The sequence below is a fragment of the Salmo salar genome, chromosome ssa20 (assembly GCF_905237065.1).
Source record: "Salmo salar chromosome ssa20, Ssal_v3.1, whole genome shotgun sequence".
In the NCBI taxonomy this organism is placed as follows: domain Eukaryota; kingdom Metazoa; phylum Chordata; class Actinopteri; order Salmoniformes; family Salmonidae; genus Salmo; species Salmo salar.
The window spans coordinates 16004478-16023967 of record NC_059461.1 but is presented as its reverse complement, the minus strand read 5'-3'; the positions used below and the strand labels follow the sequence as shown (position 1 = coordinate 16023967).

Genomic DNA, 19490 nt, shown 5'->3' with positions numbered 1-19490 from the left:
CCTGACACCACACTCCGAGGTCCATCACCTCCTCCCTGTAGGCCGTCTCATCGTTGTTGGTAATCAAGCCTACCACTGTAGTGTCGTCTGCAAACTTGATGATTAAGTTGGAAGCGTGCATGGCCACGCAGTCATGGGTGAACAGGGAGTACAGGAGAGGGCTGAGAACACACCCTTGTGGGGCCCCAGTGTTGAGGATCAGCAGGGTGGAGATGTTGTTTCCTACCTTCACCACCTGGGGGCAGCCCGTCAGAAAGTCCACGACCCAGTTGCAGAGGGTGGGGTCGAGACCCAGGGTCTCGAGCTTAATGACGAGTTTGGAGGGTACTATGGTATTAAATGCTGAGCTGTAGTCAATGAACAGCTTTCTTACATAAGTATTCCTCTTGTCCAGATGGGATAGGGCAGTGTGCAGTGTGATGGCGATTGCATCGTCAGTGGACCTATTGGGGTGGTATGCAAATTGGAGTGGGTCTAGGGTATCAGGTAGGGTGGAGGTGATATGCTCCTTGACTAGTCTCTCAAATCACTTCATGATGACGGAAGTGAGTGCAATGAGGCGATAGTCATTTAGTTCAGTTACCTTAGCTTTCTTGGGAACAGGAACAATGGTGGCCATCTTGAAGCATATGGGGACAACAGACTGGGATAGGGATTGATTGAATATGTCCGTAAACACACCAGCCAACACACCAGCCAGCTGGTCTGCGCATGCTCTGAGGCCCGCGGCTAGAGATGCCGTCTGGGCCAGCAGCCTTGCGAGGGTTAACACGTTTATATGTTTTACTCACGTTGGCCACGGAGGAGGAGAGCCCACAGGCTTTGGTAGCGGGCCGTGTCAGTGGCACTGTATTGTCCTCAAAGTGAGCAAAGTAGTTGTTTAATTTGTCTGGGAGCAAGATGTCGATGTCGGCGAGAGGGCTGATTTTCTTTTTGTCATCCATGATTGATTGTAGACCCTGTCACATATGTCTTGTGTTTGAGCCATTGAATTGCGACTCTACTTTGTCTCTATACTGATGCTTTTCTTGTTTGATTGCCTTGCGGAGGGAATAGCTGCACTGTTTGTTTTCGGTCATGTTTCCAGTCGCATTGCCATGATTAAAAGCGGTGGTTCGTGCTTTCAGTTTTGCGCAAATGCTGCCATCAATCCACGGTTTCTGGTTAGTAAATGTTTTAATTGTCACAAGTGGGTACGACATCTCCGATACATTTGCTAATAAACTTGCTCACCAAGTCAGCGTATACATCAATGTTGCTGTCTGAGGCTATCCGGAACATATCCCAGTCCACGTGATTGAAGCAATCCTGAAGCGTGGAATCCGATTGGTCAGACCAGCTTTGGACAGACCTGAGCATGGGCGTTTCTTGTTTTAGTTTCTGTCTATAGGCTGGGAGAAACAAAATGGAGTCATGGTCAGATTTGCCGAAGGCACGGCGGGGGGGCTTTGTATGCATCGCGGAAGTTAGAGTAGCAATGATCCAGAATGCTAGCAGCCCATGTTGCGCATTCGATACGCTGATAGAATTTAGGAAGTTTCGTTCTCAAGTTAGCTTTGTTAAAATCCCCAGCTACAATAAATGCAGCCTCAGGATGTATGGTTTCCAGTTTACATAGAGTCCAGTGAAGTTCTTTCAGGGCCGACGAGGTATCTGTTTGGGGGGGATATACACGGTTGTGACTATAATCAAAGAGAATTATCTTGGAAGATAATGCAGTCGGCATTTGATTGTAAGGAATTCTAGGTCAGGTGAACAAAAGGACTTAAGTTCCTGTATGTTGTTGTGTTTACACCATGAGTCGTTAATCATAAGGCATACACCCCCGCCCTTCTTCTTACCAGAGAGATGTTTGTTTTTGTCGGCGCGATGCATGAGGAAACCAGGTGGCTGTACCAACTCTGACAACATATCCCGAGTGAACCATGTTTCCTTGAAACAGAGAATGTTACTATCTCTGATGTATCTCCGGAAGGCAACTCGTGCCCAAATTTTGTCCACCTTGTTATCTAGAGATTGGACATTGGCGAGTAATATGCTTGGGAGCGGTGGATGGTGTGCTCGCCTTCTGAGTCTGACCAGTAGGCCTCTGCCTCTCCTGCGGCGAACGCGTTGTTTTGGGTCGGCCTCTGGGATAAGATCCCATGTCCAGGGTGGAGGTCTGAACAAAGGATCCGCTTCGGGTAAGACGTATTCCTGGTCGTAATGTTGGTAAGTTGTCATCGCTTTTATATCCAATAGTTCTTCCCGGCTGTATGTAATAACACTTGAGATTTCCTGGGCTAACCATGTAAGAAATAGTACATAAAATAATAGCTTTTTGGACTCCTTTGTCTGCATGTTGAACGAGTGGATTACTGAAATCGATGGCGCCAACTAAACCAACTTTTTGGGATATAAAGAAGGATTTTATCTAACAAAACGACCATTCATGTTGTAGCCGGGACCCTTGGGATTGCAAACAGAGGAAGATCTTCAAAAGTAAGTGATTTATTTAATCGCTATTTGTGATTTTGTGGAGCCTATGCTGGTTGAAAAATATGTTGATGTGGGGCGCCGTCCTCAGACAATCGCATGGTATGCTTTCGCCGTAAAGCCTTTTTGAAATCGGACACCGCAGTTAGATTAACAAGAATTTAAGCTTTTAAATGATATAAGATACTTGTATGTTCATGAATGTTTAATATTACGATTATTCATTTGAATTGCGCGGCCTCCAATTTCACCGGATGTTGTCGGCTTGTGTCCCGCTAGCGGGACGCCTAGCCCTAACACAGGAACTTTATTTAAACACACAGAGGAAGATGAATATGGGGATGTGCATGAATATGAAAAGTGGGAAAGGTAGTGGAATGGTAGTGGTTCTGAAACAGGAGAAACCGAGGTAATGAATACACTGTACACAATACTATATTTGATAGCACGAGTAGAACAACAAGGCTATTAAAAAGGGAAGGACTGTATGAAAATGTATATGCTACCTGCACATATTACAGTACAGCTATGCAGAAAGGCAGCATACAATAGTTACAACTAACTTTTAAGAATTTACATTTTAGTCATTTAGCAGACGCTCTTATCCAGAGCGACTTACAGTAGTGAATGCATACATTTCATTTTCATACAATTTTTTTTCTTCTTCTTCTTCGTACTTGGCCCCGCCTGGGAATCGAACCCACAACCCCGGCGTTGCAAACACCATGCGCTACCAACTGAGCTACGGGGAAGGCTGAATAATATATACAGTGCATTTGAAAGTGTTCAGACCACTTTACTTTTCTACATTTTGTTACATTACAACCTTATTCTAAAATTGATTAAATACATGTTTTTCCGCATCAATCTACACACAATACCCCATAATGACAAAGCGAAAAACAGGTCTTTAGAAGAAAAAACCCCAAAATACTTAATTTACATAAGTATCAGACCCTTTGCTATGATACTCTAAATTAAACTCAGGCATGCCCTGATTCCATTGATCATCCTTGAGATGTCTCGACAACTTGATTGGATTCCACCTGTGGTAAATTAAATTGATTGGACATGATTTGGAAAGACACATACCTTTCTATATAAGGTCCCACAGTTGAAGGAATTGTCCGTAGAGCTCCGAGACAGAATTGTGTCGAGGCACAGATCTGGGCAAGGGTACCAAAAAATGTCTGCAGCATTGAAGGTCCCCAAGAACACAGTAGTCTCCATCATTCTTAAATGGAAGAAGATTGGGACCGTCAAGACTCTTCCTAGAGTTGGCCGCTCGGCCAAACTGAGCAATCGGAGGAGATTGGCCTTAGTCTAGGGACGTGAGAAAACAAGATTCTCTGGTCTTTGGCCTGAATGCCAAGCATCATGTCTGGAGGAAACCTGGCACCATCCCTACTGTGAAGCATGGTGGTGGCAGCATCATCCTGTGGGGATGTTTTTCAGTGGCAGGGACTAGGAGACTAGTCATGATCGAGGGAAAGATGAACAGAGCAAAGTACAGAGTGATCCTTGATGAAAGCCTGTTTTAGAGCGAGGGCGATGGTTCACTTTCCAACAGGGCAATGGCCCTAAGCACAAATCCAAGACAATGCTGAAGTGGCTTCGGGACAAGTCTCTGAATGTCCTTGAGTGATCCAGCCAGAGCCCGGACTTGAACCCGGTCGAACAACTCTGGAGAGACCTGAAAATAGCTATGCATTGACGCTCCCCATCCAACCTGACAGAGCTTGAGGGGATCTGCAGAGAAAAATGGGAGAAACTCCCCAAATAAAGGTATGCCAAGCTTGTAGCGTCATACCCAAGAAGACTCGTGGCTGTAAACACTGCCAAAGGTGCTTCAACAAAGTACTGAGTAAAGGGTCTGAATACTAAATGAATGTAAATGTGATATTTCCGCGTTTTTTTTATTTTATAATATTTACTAAAATGTCTAAAAACCTATTTTTGCTTTGTCATTATGGGGTTTTGTTAGTAGAATTATGTGGGGGAAAAACTATTTAATCCATGTTAGAATAAGGCTGTAAGATAACAAAATGTTGAAAAATTCAAGGGGTCTGAATACTTTTTGAAAACTTTTTGCAGTGTTACCGCAGTTATTCTGCAATTAATGCATCCAAAACCAGTCAATTGCAGTTACTGCACTTTACTGCAGTTTCAATACTGCTTTTTGTAAGGGATTGGCTTTGATAGCATTGCGTTGCAGAGGCAGTTGCAGTGCGTTCTGTGTAGTGCATACGGGGTAAGCTGTGCCGGTAGGCTAGTCTACATGATGAGATTATTATTGATAAGAGCGAGAATATTTTTTATTTGTCAAATGGCAGTCAAGCATCGATCATCATGTCACCAGAATAAGACCCTTGATATTTATTAGAAAGGAGCATCAAGATCACCATGCACTTTCACCACCCTGGGTGCCAATCAAATGGCAAGTGCCAATCAAATGGTAGCGTAGAGCAAGTGTGGGATGAATGGTTGCTAGGTGGGGTTTATTGTGCAGCTATATAAATACATGAGCGCAAATTCACAATGCACCTGCAAACTCAGTCTGAAGAAGTGTCCCAGTCCCTTCAATCAACCTACTCCTGGAAATTGAGCACCGCGAACCTCGAACCTAGGTAACAGTAATTTGTTAATTTCTCTATTTTTCGGGAGTTTGAACCTTGTTAAACTGGGAAACTAAACTTCCCACTGTATGAATAGCCTACATTCTAAATACAGCCTAGTTACCAAGGAACTTTACCATATGTAGCCTGCATCCTTGTTTGTTTGTCACTCATGTCGCTTAGGTAGCCAAAGGGTGTGTGTGGCTGGGCGTAGTAGTGACATTTAATTATTATTTTGATTAATTATTCTATGTAGCTGATCCTGTCATGTCTTGAAAGCCATTGTGAACTAATTGAGCAAAAGTGATGAAACGGTTAAAGTTTTGGGTGAGTTCTACATGATTCCTGTTGTAGGTGTGGTCAACACCCGGTTTTTGCCATACCATTGTGAAATAGATGGGGGCAATTTGTTCTGCAGTGACAAATAAATAATCTGTGCAGCATCATAAACATGAATTATATCCACTTGTTCTAGGCATGTTTAATTTTACTCTATGTAATGATGATTATCCTATGTAAGTGGCAGTCATAGGAAAATAACAAAATGTTTGTACCACATTGAATGAGGTTGTGTTGGGGGTGAGTCTACTGAAATGTAATTTGACCAAATATGGTGCCCTGGTCTTGTACTGTAGCATATTCTGGCAACAAAGAGCCTTTCATCTCTCCATTTCACACTCAGAAATGCAAAAGGCCTTGGTGTTCAATACAAAGGATATTATTAATACTGTGGTTATTACTGAATCCCCCTATTCCTCTCTCTTCAGACCCGTACCACCATGTCATTCATCGCAGCCTTCTTGCAGCAGACCGTCTATCTGGGCCTGCCCGATGACTCGGTAGGGTTCTGCTCCACTTTCTGGAGGGAATGCCACAAATCTGCTCTTTTTTCCCTTCTTGTGGTACGCATGGGCTCCCGAGTGGTGCAGCGGTCTAAGGCACTGCATCTCAGCGCTAGAGGCGTCACTACAGACACCCTTGTTAGAATCCAGGCTGTATCAGATCCGGCCGTGATTGGGAGTCCCATAGGGCAGGGCACAATTGGCCCAGCGTCGTCCGGGTTTGGCCGGTGTAGGCCGTCATTGTAAATAAGAATTAGTTCTTAACTGACTTGCCTAGTTAAATAAAGGTTAAATACAAAATTAAAAAATATTTAAATGTGTGGAAAAACTTACCAGGCGGTGTTTCTACATTTGTAGCCGGATAGGCAGGAGGGGGACTGGGGACGGGGAGGGAGGACAGAGAAAAGTAATGGCTGTTGAGGATAAAGAAAGAGTCTGAGATACAAAATAATGGGAGTCTTGTGACTCATAGAAGGAATTCAGGAGTAGGAGCCCTTCCCTTCAGAAACTGTTGAAACCGGTGGAAAAACTGCACAATTCCTGCTCTTTCCTCCTGTTAACATATTCTTTGTATGTGCTGTTCCTTCCTTTGCTTCTATACTATTGTTCTGGATTTTGTGAAGGTATACATTAATTAACTGCATGGCAGCTAAGTGTTCTCTCTCTCTCTTCTCTTTCTCAGACCTTACCCAGTCAGGGCACTGTGACTCCTGACCCAAATTTCAATGTCGAAAGGGATGTACTCATCTTGGTTAAGGCCATCAATGCCAAGGGTGAGATTGACATACACACACACACACACACACACACGCATGCACTCAACAAAGTATATATGGGTGTTACATAGCTAGGGGTGAAAATAGACAGGAGGTCCCCGTACCAGGAAACATTTCTGTGTCCACAGAAATTTAAAGTATTTTAAAGTATTCATTCTATGGAGTCTAACTGGAGTGTAATATAATATGTACAAAAATGTGTAATTCAATTCTTTCATTTTCATGTTAGTAGAGGAGCAGTATACCCTGTCGCAAACATCCACCCATAATTCATCACTGTTAGTCAAAGGTTCTTTCCCAGATTATTTTCAAAGGAGTAAAGGAGGAGCCACATTCTCAGATAAGAGCCTATAGATATGGGAGATTTTGCCTTTGATGGATTGTGCTGTTGCAAGAAGGGTACAAATCATTAAAATCCAGACGGAAAATATTTACACAAGAAGCAACCTAATATCACACAGTCAAACTCTCAGTCATTTAGTAAGTTCACCATTCTGCCATTCTCACTATTAAACATTGCACAGTGTTCAACACAAGGGCTGAGCTATAAACCTCCCCTTGGAAGTGAATGAGGAAATGACGTGTCTAATTTGAATATGTAATTGATCTTGTCACATTGAATTTACTCCAGAGCCTCTTGAAAGGATTTCAGTGTATTTGTGTTCTGATGAAACGGGTCTGAAAAAGACCTGATCCCTACATGAAAGTTGGCATCACTCAGGGCTTTTGGCAAGTCTGTGTTGCGTACTACAGTGGCTTGCGAAAGTATTCACCCCCCTTGGCATTTTTCCTATTTTGTTGCCTTACAACCTGGAATTAAAATAGATTTTTGGGGGGTTTGTATCATTTGATTTACACAACATGCCTACCACTTTGATGATGCAAAATATTTTTATTGTGAAACTAACAAGCAATAAGACCAACAAAAAAAAGAACTTGAGCGTGCATAACTATTCATCCCCCCAAAGTCAATACTTTGTAGAGACACCTTTTGCAGCAATTACAGCTGCAAGTCTCTTAGGGTATGTCTCTATAAGCTTGGCACATCTAGCCACTGGGATTTTTGCCCATTCTTCAAGGCAAAACTGTTCCAGCTCCTTCAAGTTGGATGTGTTATGCTGGTGTACAGCAATCTTTAAGTCATACCACATATTCTCAATTGGATTGATGTCTGGGATTTGACTAGGCCATTCCAAGACACTTAAATGTTTCCCCTTAAACCACTCGAGTGTTGCTTTAGCAGTATGCTTTGGGTCATTGTCATGCTGGAAGGTGAACCTCCGTCCCAGTCTCAAATCTCTTGAAGACTGAAACAGGTTCCCCTCAAGAATTTCCTTGTATTAAGCACCATCCATCATTCCTTCAATTCTGACCAGTTTCCCAGTCCCCGTCGATGAAAAACATAAGCACAGCATGATGCTGCCACCACCATGCTTCACTGTGGGGATGTGTTCTCAGAGTGATGAGAGGTGTTGGGTTTGCGCCAGACATAGCTTTTTCCTTGATGGCCAAAAATCTAAATGTTTGTCTCATCTAACCAGAGTACCTTCTTCCATATGTTTGGGGAGTCTCCCACATGCCTTTTGGCGAACACCAAACGTGTTTGCTTATTTTTTTCTTCAACAATGGCTTTTTTTCTGGCCAGTTTAAATTAATGAAAAGTTGTGAAACAGATCCAACATGTTTCTGATAGTATTTCAGTTTATCTTGTATGCATATTTTATGTTGTTGAAAATTAAATACTGTCAGCTTTTATGTCGCTGAAAGAAATTACACGTTTAGGCTACACAACAGTTTTTGTAAAAACATCTCAAGAATGATCAATCAAAACAGGATGCACCTGAGTCTCAGACCAAAATGCACTGTATGCTTAAATTATTGTGATTGTCATGTTTCACCGGTACGGCGTACCCCCACTATTTATTTTGCTGGTACTACCAAACCGTTCATAGCAGAGCAGCTCAGGTGAACATAACTCTCTGTGTGTAACATGAGGCAGCATAGGGGGGCATTATGAGAGGAAATGTGAGCATGTGTGTATTGTTGGACAGTGTACCGACACTTCGGGACTTTTTCGATACTAGTTTGGTACTAGAATGTTTGTTACTTTCAGTACTGTCAAATGTGTCTCACGTTATATACGGATTGAGAGTATCGAGCCCGTCTTGTAATTTGTCTGAAACTTCTCAAGGGGGCAGTAGCTAACCAGGCTACTTGCGCATGCAGCTGACACAGTGTGAGACACTTTTGAGAAGAAAACGAGGGAGAAAGAGAAAATGCTGACAGCATGGCTTCTTATAACAGAAACATCATACCTCCACCTGCAGCTTGTTGACAAAACTGGCTGCAGAAGCAAACTATTGGAAGACTGCTTACAGAGCAGATGAGGGCCAGCCTACTGAAACAACTAAGAAAAATGTGTTACAAAGCAGTGCAAGGGAGATTTAGTTCCACAACAACATTAAAAAAAACTATATTACACATGACATTCGCATTGTAACGTTAGTCTACGAGCAACTAAATTGGAATAATTTGAGTAACAATGACATGAACATATATTCAGCATGGCATTCATGTGAGCATTGTAATATATGATTACAACCCAAAAGTAATGTGAAATGCACTCATAACTTGACAGCAATATATTTAGACTACTACAGCCAGCAGCCCTGGGCGGAGCATTGCACCATGGGAAGTGAAATGCACTCTGGGAATCGTAGTATGCTATGTAAAATCCATTATATTTCTATGGTGTGTAGTAGACTATTGCAATATAGAAGCTTTCGAAATGAGCTTCAGTGTTTTTATGTCTTTTTTTTAAACTAAACTATTAATTTAATACATTCATTGATTTAGCTATAATGAATCATAGGCCTAATGAATGTCATTTGACCCAAAAGTATGGCCCTAGAGGAAGAAATTAACACTGTGTATCAAAAAATGACTGAGTCACAGATATGGTTTCTGCATAAAGAACATTGAAGATATTCTTCTGTTATTTACTTTTTTATTTTAGCAAGACATTTCATACAGAATATATTCTATTTGTTATATTCTAGTTTCACCAATTATTGTTCAATGGTGCATACATTTTCAAACTTTGTTCTCCCTTTCTGGTCCTCTATGGGCATCGAACCCACATCCCTGGCGCAGCAACTGCTATGCGCTACCAACTGAGCCACACGGTTATCCATGGTATTGAGTATCGTTTTGGTATTGAGTATCGTTTCGGTATCAAGCATCGTGATACTAAACCTGTATTCGGTATAAAACACTAGTGTAAATATGTCCGGGTCCGTGTTTTCATTGTTTGTTGCTGGTGAGTAGTCAGGGTTGCCTCACCGTAAGGCCGGGGCCATACAGAGATTTTGTATTCGTTAAAAAAAAACAGAGGGCTCATGGCTTAGGCAACATGCGCAACAACGTTTCTTATTGAACAAGTCCCTCCATATTGTGATGCAGGTGTGGATGAGAACACCATCATTGATGTGCTGGTGGGGAGAAGCAACACCCAGAGACAGCAGATCAAAGCTACCTACGAAAACGCTAACGGCAAGGTATGATGTGACACACGCACACTTACCAGCACACTAGTTGTGTTTGTTTTAGCATGTGCGGCTGGCGGTGGGTGGGTGGAGTTTGCACTTTAGGACCGATGGAATGATGCAAAACGTGCAAACTCCAGCTTAACACACACACACACACACACTTGTGTATGATTGTGGAAGAGTGTGTCACCCCTCTCTCTGCAGCCTCTGGAGACTGCCCTAAAGGGAGACCTGGAGGATGTGGTTCTGGCTCTGCTCAAGACGCCAGCCCAATATGACGCCCAACAGCTCAAACTGGCCATGAAGGTAAACATGCACGCAGCTAGTCACTCACTAAACTCAGAATAGAGGCAAAAAGGTGGGACTTTTACAATGGGTGGGACTGTTTTAATATGTGAGGAGACGGTGCTGCCGAGTATCTACTGTACTTTAGAGTTCACGATGTGCAGTGTGTGTGTGTGAGGTGTCTGGTATAGGAGTAGACCTGAAAATTAGATGTTATTGAACAAGTGCAGGTAGTCCCTCCATGTTTCAGTGTGTTTTGTTGCGTTTGGGGTATAATTAACACTGCCCTGCACTTTCTGTTTGTGTTATCCGATCCTGGACTCTTTCTCAGCTTTACGACTTGTGACCTGACACTTTTGTCCTTGTTGACCGTTCACACCATCCCCTCTCGCCTTCTCTCTTTCAGGGATTGGGCACAGACGAGGATACTCTGATTGAGATTCTGGCCTCCAGGACCAATAAGGAGATCAGAGAGATAAAGAAAGTCTATAAGGGAGGTGTGTCTGCAATATGTAAATATGTCTATGTAAATGTCCTGTATGTGATATTTACAACAAACCAATAATCATGGCATTTTCATTGCTAGAATACAAAAAGGAGCTAGAGGAAGACATCAAATCTGACACAGGCGCAGACTTCAGGAATGCTCTGCTCTCACTCTGCAAGGTGTGTTTTATTGTTTGTTTATTAAACATGTTTAAAGATAAATAGTTTGGCACAGTTAACCTCACTCCCCCTCTCTCTCATTCGCATACTGTAGGCTACTAGGAATGAGGACACCATGGTGAACCAGGAACTTGCTGACAGTGATGCCAGGGTATGGAAGAGTGTCAGAATCAAGGTTGGGCACCGCAAAGAGTCACTGTAATGCGAACCGTGTGTGATGCCCGTGCCTACTGTATCTGTCTATAGGCCCTGTATGAGGCTGGAGAGAAGAGGAAGGGAACAGACTGCTCTGTCTTCATAGACATTCTGACCACCAGAAGTGCTCCTCAGCTCCGCCAAGGTGAATATACACACTGCACATGTATACACATTTGGTAAATAAGACATTGCCCAATAAGCTTACACTATTACTTTTCTCACCACCTGTTCATTATGTCGTAGCCCTATAGTGTGCTTTGTTTTTGTCATCAGTTAGACCAGAGGTGTCTAACATACGGCCCACGAGCACATTCAATCCTGCGGGTGCTTTGGTGGGGGGGGTATTTTATTTATGGGAAAAACAATCTTAGTCAATATTTTAAATGACTAAAACAATATCGAAACTGTGTACACATGATAATGGACCTACATTCATAGTCCCTTCACTCTGTCCAGCTTACTAACAGTCATCGAAACAAAAGCTAAACAGTCAGGGAGCGTCGAAAATTCAAAACCTGATAGATAGGACCATATTTTTGGGGACTGCGAGGAAATATAATAGATTTTAAGTGCAGCCCTCCGGTACCTCGGTGACGACCGAATGCGGCCCGCAAAATGTTGACACCCTTCCGTTGATGAAGTTGGGAGAAGCAACATTTGTCCAGAATTCCTTTTAGACACTTCATAGATTTTTTTTTCACTGCAAATACCTGAGTGTGGACCTTCTTTTTTAATCATAGAATGTTACTTTTGGTCAACGCACCACAAATACTAATACTAGATGTGTGTGTGTGTGTGTGTGGGGGGGGGGTTCCTTTTTCATAAACTGCATGTGCAAACACACATGGTTGATACTGTATAATCAAGAACATAATCCTTTCCCACTCTCCCTCTCTCTCCGCATTTGAGAGGTACTCCAAGTACAGTAAGGTGGATGTGGCAAAGGCTATTGACCTGGAACTGAATGGAGACTTTGAGAACTGTCTGACTGCCGTAGGTGAGAGAGCACAGCCAGGACCAAGCTTAGTAATGTTCCACAAACGTTCCAGTGTTGTCAAATAATCTGTGCATCACCCTGAATCCATGTCTTCTGCTGCATCACACCCTTCACTAGGCCTTAGTCCTGTGACATTACACCATGGGCTCCATTTTCTTCATTCAAATAAGGCCACGCTGTGAGCAAGATAAGTCTCTCGAGACTAAAATAATCATCACTTTTTTATAAATAGATGTGATGGCACATTATCCAAGGCATATTAATATTATCCAATTACTGATTGCAAATGCCTGTTTATCATTTCATGGCCATTCCGTTTTGTGTGAGGACAATGGAGCACTATGTCTGACTTAAGAGAAGACCATAGTACCAGCTGGCAAGTGTCTTATCTGACATTTTCAACCTCTCCCTGACCCAATCTGTAATACCTACATGTTTCAAGCAGACCACCATAGTCCCTGTGCCCAAGAACACCAAGGTAACCTGTATGTAGCCATGAAATGCTTTGAAAGGCTGGTCATGGCTCACATCAAAACCATCATCCCAGACACCCCGGACCCACTCCAATCCACACACAGCCCCAAAAGATCCACAGATGACTCAATCTCTACTGCTCTCCACACTGCCCTCTCCCATCTGGACAAGAGGTACATCTATGTGAGAATGCTGTTCAGCAACTACACCTCAGCGTTCAACACCATAGTGCCCTCCAAGCTCATCACTAAGCTCAGGTCCATGGGACTGAACACCTCCCTCAAACCTGAATCCTGAACTTCCGGACAGGCCGCCTCCAGGTGGTGAGGGTGGGCAGCAACACACCCTCAACGCGGGGGCGTGCATAGTTACCTCATGTACTCCCTGTTCACCCACGACTACATGACCGCACACGACTCCAACACCATCAGGTTTTACTGCTAACCTACAAAGCATTACATGGGCTTGCTCCTACCTATCTTTCCGATTTGGTCCTGCCGTACATACCTACACGTACGCTACGGTCACAAGACGCAGGCCTCCTAATTGTCCCTAGAATTTCTAAGCAAACGGCTGGAGGTAGGGCTTTCTCCTATAGAGCTCCATTTTTATGGAATGGTCTGCCTACCAATGTGAGAGACGCAGACTCAGTCTCAACCTTTAAGTCTTTACTGAAGACACATCTCTTCAGTAGGTCCTATGATTAAGTATAGTCTGGCCCAGGAGTGTGAAGGTGAACGGAAAGGCTGGAGCTCTATAGGTTCCCCTCTCTCCACTGGAATTCTCTGCCTCTAACCCTATTACAGGGGCTGAGTCACTGGCTTACTGGTGTTCTTCCATGCCGTCCATGGGAGGGGTGCGTCACTTGAGTGGGTTGAGTCACTGACATGGTCTTCCTGTCTGGGTTGGCACCCCCCCCCTTGGGTTGTGCCGTGGCGGAGATCTTTGTGGGCTATCCTCGGCCTTGTCTTAGGACGGTAAGTTGGTGGTTGGAGACATCCCTCTAGTGGTGTGGGGGCTGTGCTTTGGCAAAGTTGGTGGGGTTATATCCTGCCTGTTTGGCCCTGTCCGGGGGTATCATCGGATGGGGCCACAGTGTCTTCTGATCCCTCCTGTCTCAGCCTCCAGTATTTATGCTGCAGTAGTTTATGTGTCGGGGGGCTAGGGTCAGTCTGTTACATCTGAAGGATTTCTCTTGTCTTATGCGGTGTCCTGTGTGAATTTAAATATGCTCTCTCTAATTCTCTCTTTCTCTCGGAGGACCTGAGCCCTAGGACCATGCCTCAGGACTACCTGGCATGATGACTCCTTGCTGTCCCCAGTCCACCTGGCCGTGCTGCTGCTCCAGTTTCAACTGTTCTGCCTGCGGCTATGGAACCCTGACCTGTTCACCGGACGTGCTACCTGTCCCCGACCTGCTGTTCTCAACTCTCTAGAGACAGCAGGAGCGGTAGAGATACTCTCAAAGATCGGCTATGAAAAAGCCAACTGACACTTACTCTTGAGTTGCTGACTTGTTGCACCCTCGACAACTACTATGATTATTATTATTTGACCATGCTGGTCATTTATGAACATTTTAACATCTTGACCATGTTCTGTTATAATATCCACCCGGCACAGCCAGAAGAGGACTGGCCATCCCTCATAGCCTGGTTCCTCTCTAGGTTTCTTCCTAGGTTTTGGCCTTTCTAGGGAGTTTTTCCCAGGGAGTTTTTCCTAGCCACCGTGCTTCTTTCACATGCATTGCTTGCTGTTTGGGGTTTTAGGCTGGGTTTCTGTACAGCACTTTGAGATATCAGCTGATGTACTAAGGGCTATATAAATAAATTTGATTTGATTTGATCATTAACTTGGCAGACTTCACGACGTTGGTAGTCCCGATAACCTACACGAAGAGACAGCCTATAGGGAGGAGGTCAGGGACCTGGCAGTGTGGTGCCAGAAAAACAACCTCTCCCTTAACATCAGCAAGACAACGGAACTGATCGTGGACTACAGGAAACGGAGGACCGAGCACGCACCCCATCTACATCAACAGGGCTGTAGTGGAGCAGGTTGAGAGCTTCAATTCCTCAGTGTCCACATCACTAAGGAATTCATTTGATTCACACAGATGAACACAATCGTGAAGAAGGCACGACAACGCCTCTTCCCCCTCATAAGGCTGAAAAGATTTGGCATGGGCCCTCAGATCCTCAAAACGTTCTACAGCTGCACCATATCTTGACTGGCTGCATCACCACTTGGTATGGCAACTGCTTGGCATCCGACCGCAAGACGCTACAGAGAGTAGTGTGTACTGCCCAGTACATCACTGGGGCCGAGGTCCCTGCCATCCAGGACCTCTATACAAAGCGTTGTCAGAGGAAGGCTCTACAAATTGTCAAAGACTTTAGACACCCAAGTGTCTGTTATCTCTGCTACCACACGGAAAGCGGTACCAATGCGCCAAGTCTGGAACCAACAGGATCCTCTACAGCTTCTACCCCCAAGCCATAAGACTGCTAAATACACTGCTCAAAAAAATAAAGGGAACACTTAAACAACACAATGTAACTCCAAGTCAATCACACTTCTGTGAAATCAAACTGTCCACTTAGGAAGCAACACCGATTGACAATAAATTTCACATGCTGTTGTGCAAATGGAATAGACAACAGGTGGAAATTATAGGCAATTAGCAAGACACCCCCAATAAAGGAGTGGTTCTGCAGGTGGGGACCACAGACCACTTCTCAGTTCCTATGCTTCCTGGCTGATGTTTTGGTCACTTTTGAATGCTGGCGGTGCTTTTACTCTAGTGGTAGCATGAGACGGAGTCTACAACCCACACAAGTGGCTCAGGTAGTGCAGCTCATCCAGGATGGCACATCAATGCGAGCTGTGGCATGAAGGTTTGCTGTGTCTGTCAGCGTAGTGTCCAGAGCATGGAGGCGCTACCAGGAGACAGGCCAGTACATCAGGAGATGTGGAGGAGGCCGTAGGAGGGCAACAACCCAGCAGCAGGACCGCTACCTCCGCCTTTGTGCAAGGAGGAGCACTGCCAGCGCCCTGCAAAATGACCTCCAGCAGGCCACAAATGTGCATGTGTCTGCTCAAACGGTCAGAAACAGACTCCATGAGGGTGGTATGAGGGCCCGACGTCCACAGGTGGGGGTTGTGCTTACAGCTCAACACCGTGCAGGACGTTTGGCATTTGCCAGAGAACACCAAGATTGGCAAATTCGCCACTGGCGCCCTGTGCTCTTCACAGATGAAAGCAGGTTCACACTGAGCACGTGACAGACGTGATAGAGTCTGGAGACGCCGTGGAGAATGTTCTGCTGCCTGCAAAATCCTCCAGCATGACCAGTTTGGCGGTGGGTCAGTCATGGTGTGGGGTGGCATTTTTTTGGGGGGGCCGCACAGCTCTCCATGTGCTCGCCAGAGGTAGCCTGACTGCCATTAGGTACCGAGATGAGATCCTCAGACCCCTTGTGAGACCATATGCTGGTGCGGTTGGCCCTGGGTTCCTCCTAATGCAAGACAATGCTAGACCTCGTGTGGCTGGAGTGTGTCAGCAGTTCCTGCAAGAGGAAGGCATTGATGCTATGGACTGGCCCGCCCGTTCTCCAGACCTGAATCCAATTGAGAACATCTGGGACATCATGTCTCGCTCCATCCACCAACGCCACGTTGCACCACAGACTGTCCAGGAGTTGGCAGATGCTTTAGTCCAGGTCTGGGAGGAGATCCCTCAGGAGACCATCCGCCACCTCATCAGGAGCATGCCCAGGCGTTGTAGGGAGGTCATACAGGCACGTGGAGGCCACACACACTACTGAGCCTCATTTTGACTTGTTTTAAGGACATTACATCAAAGTTGGATCAGCCTGTAGTGTGGTTTTCCACTTTAATTTTGAGTGTGACTCCAAATCCAGACCTCCAGGGGTTGATAAATTGGATTTCCATTGATTATTTTTGTGTGATTTTGTTGTCAGCACATTCAACTATGTAAAGAAAAAAGTATTTAATAAGATTATTTCTTTCATTCAGATCTAGGATGTGTTGTTTAAGTGTTCCCTTTATTTTTTTGAGCAGTATAGTTACCCGGACTATCTACATTGACCCTTTTTGCACTAACTCTCTTGTCTCATCACATACACTGCTACTGTTTATTGCCTATCCTGTTGCCTATATGTACATATTTACCTCGACTACCTAGTACCCCTGCACATCGACTTGGTATTGGTACCCCGTGTATATAGCTAAAGTTATTGTTACTCAGTATGTATTTATTCCTTGTGTTTTTTATTTAATTTTTCTCTCTGTGTTATTGGGAAGGGCCGTAAGTAAGCATGTCACTATTAGTCTACACCTGTTGTTTACAAAGCATGTGGCACATAACATTTGATTGAATCCCCCCCACACACACACACACACACACACACACACCTCGAGACAGCTTTGGAGAATGCCCCTTCTTGTCGATGCTGTCCCCTGACTGTTTTTCCTTTATGTCTTTCAGTGAAGTGTGCTGGATGCAAGCCTGCTTTCTTTGCTGAGAAACTCAACTTGGCACTGAAGGCAAACATTGTTACATGTTATGTACCAGATGAGAGGTTGCCCTGGGTCCTGATCATTAGGGTACGCAACAAAGATATTTTAAAAATGAAAATTTGCATTTCTTATTGGACAAATCCTGGTTGTTCTTCCCTGTTTCAGTCCATTTTCTACTTAATGAATACGACCCTGTTTTAAGATGTGACAATCTACACAAGAACACTGGTTATGCACATACTATACAAGACAGCACAAACAGATCTGGGTTCAGGCTAAGGAGCTTCCACTATCCGGTTATAAATCTTCAGTTTGTGTGTCTGTGCCATACCCCAGGGTAAAGGAACCAGGACCAATATTCTGACCCGGGTCATGGTGAGCAGGTCTGAAGTAGACCTGGCCCGTATTAAACAGGAGAACAAGAAGACAAATGCAAAATATTATGGCTCATGACAACTATCTATGTATTTTCTCTACCTGCTAACAGCAATGAGCACAGTAAACATGGTAAGCAGCATTGACATATATTTAGCTTAGCTTCACCAAACTTGAGGATCTATAGTGCAATATACCAGACACCATTTGTGTATGAAGAATATGCAGTGGCATTGTGGCCTGGATAACTGGTCCTTTCGTGCAAATAAAGCTTTTTATGTTGCTTCAAATTGTCTTTATTGATCTGTGTGTATATTTTTTATTCTATCCAACATTGCATGTTTACAATGCGGCATATAGCCTATGAGGTCTAATTTGAGAATGACCCACCAAGAATGAACCCCTTAAGACCATGTCATGAAATATATTCACAACATTGTAAAACACAGACAGACATGGTATGTGTAATTAATACAAATTAAGGATCTCGCCCTAGATTTTAAATTGACTTTATTGTATTAAATCTACAGTAGCTAGACGGGATTTGGAAGGATGGTCACGTGAGACTACAGCTACGCTACATATAAGGCAGAGGAGGCTGGTGGGAGGAGCTATTGGAGGATGGGCTCATTGTTATGGCTGTAATAGAATAAAGGAAATGGTATCAAACATATGGAAACCACACGTTTGACTTTGTTCCATTAATTCCATTCCATCCATTACAATAAGCCTGTCCTCATATAGGTTCTCCCACCAGCCTCTAAAGTAAGGCATTTTTTTGAAGAATACAGAGAACGTGAACAAACAACTGACTTCTAAATCTTTTAGAAGGCAGGCCTAATTTAAATTTCAACAATACTTGTCTATCGGCCCATCGCGCTCACCTTGGTCATTATGAAGTGCTTCAAAAGGCTGGTCATGCCACACATCAAGGCCAGTATGCCAGGCACACTGGTCCCGCTCAAATGTGCCTACTGCTCCAACAGATCCACGGAAGATGCCATTTACATCACTATTCACACGGTCATAGGTACATCACTGGGACCACACTCCCACCAATCCAGTACATCTACTCGAAGCAGTGCCTGAGGAAGGCACACAGCATCATCAAGGACCCCACACACGAGCTGTTCTTTCCCTTACCTTTGGGCAGACGGTATCGGAGCATGAAGTCTGAAACCAACAGTCTCAGAGACAGTTTCTATACAAGCCATCAGACGGCTGAACACTTGAACTGGACTGACCACCTGCTCTGATTCTCCACACCTTAGCACACATGCACTCAATCATGCACACACCCACACAGACATACACACACACACACACACACACGTACATTCATGCTACACACACATCACATCTGCTCCTACCCAGTAGTGTAAAGTACTTAAGTAAAAGTACTTTAAAGTACTTCTTAAGTAGTTTTTGGGGGTATCTGTACTTTACTATATATATTTTTGACTACTTTTACTTCACTACATTCGTTAAGAAAATATTGTACTTTTTACTCCATACATTTTCCCTGACACCAAAAAGTATTCCTTTCATCTCAGTGCTAGAGGCGCCACTACAGACCCTCGTTCGATTCCAGGCTGTATCACAACCGGCCGTGATTGGGAGTCCCTTACAGCGGCGCACAATTAGCCCAGCCTCGTCCAGGTTAGGGTTTGGCCGGGGTAGGCCGTCATTGTAAATAA

At 44.2% G+C, this 19490-nt stretch overlaps 2 protein-coding genes across 2 annotated transcripts; both read left to right on the top strand.

Moving 5' to 3' along the window:
- The first annotated feature begins 5837 nt into the window (after positions 1 to 5837).
- LOC106580229 (annexin A1-like) lies at positions 5838 to 11600 on the top strand. The gene is made up of 8 exons (XM_045704217.1): positions 5838 to 5929; positions 6615 to 6705; positions 10171 to 10265; positions 10461 to 10562; positions 10948 to 11038; positions 11128 to 11207; positions 11302 to 11358; positions 11454 to 11600. The coding sequence occupies exons 1-8, from the start codon at positions 5870 to 5872 to the stop codon at positions 11583 to 11585; spliced, it is 708 nt and encodes a 235-aa protein (XP_045560173.1). The 5' UTR covers positions 5838 to 5869; the 3' UTR covers positions 11586 to 11600.
- Positions 11601 to 12146: 546 nt separating this feature from the next.
- LOC123729328 (annexin A1-like) lies at positions 12147 to 18038 on the top strand. The gene is made up of 4 exons (XM_045704216.1): positions 12147 to 12158; positions 12273 to 12402; positions 17387 to 17505; positions 17755 to 18038. Exons 1-4 carry the CDS (start codon positions 12147 to 12149, stop codon positions 17869 to 17871), a joined length of 378 nt encoding a protein of 125 aa, XP_045560172.1. The 3' UTR covers positions 17872 to 18038.
- The last annotated feature ends 1452 nt before the right edge of the window (positions 18039 to 19490 follow it).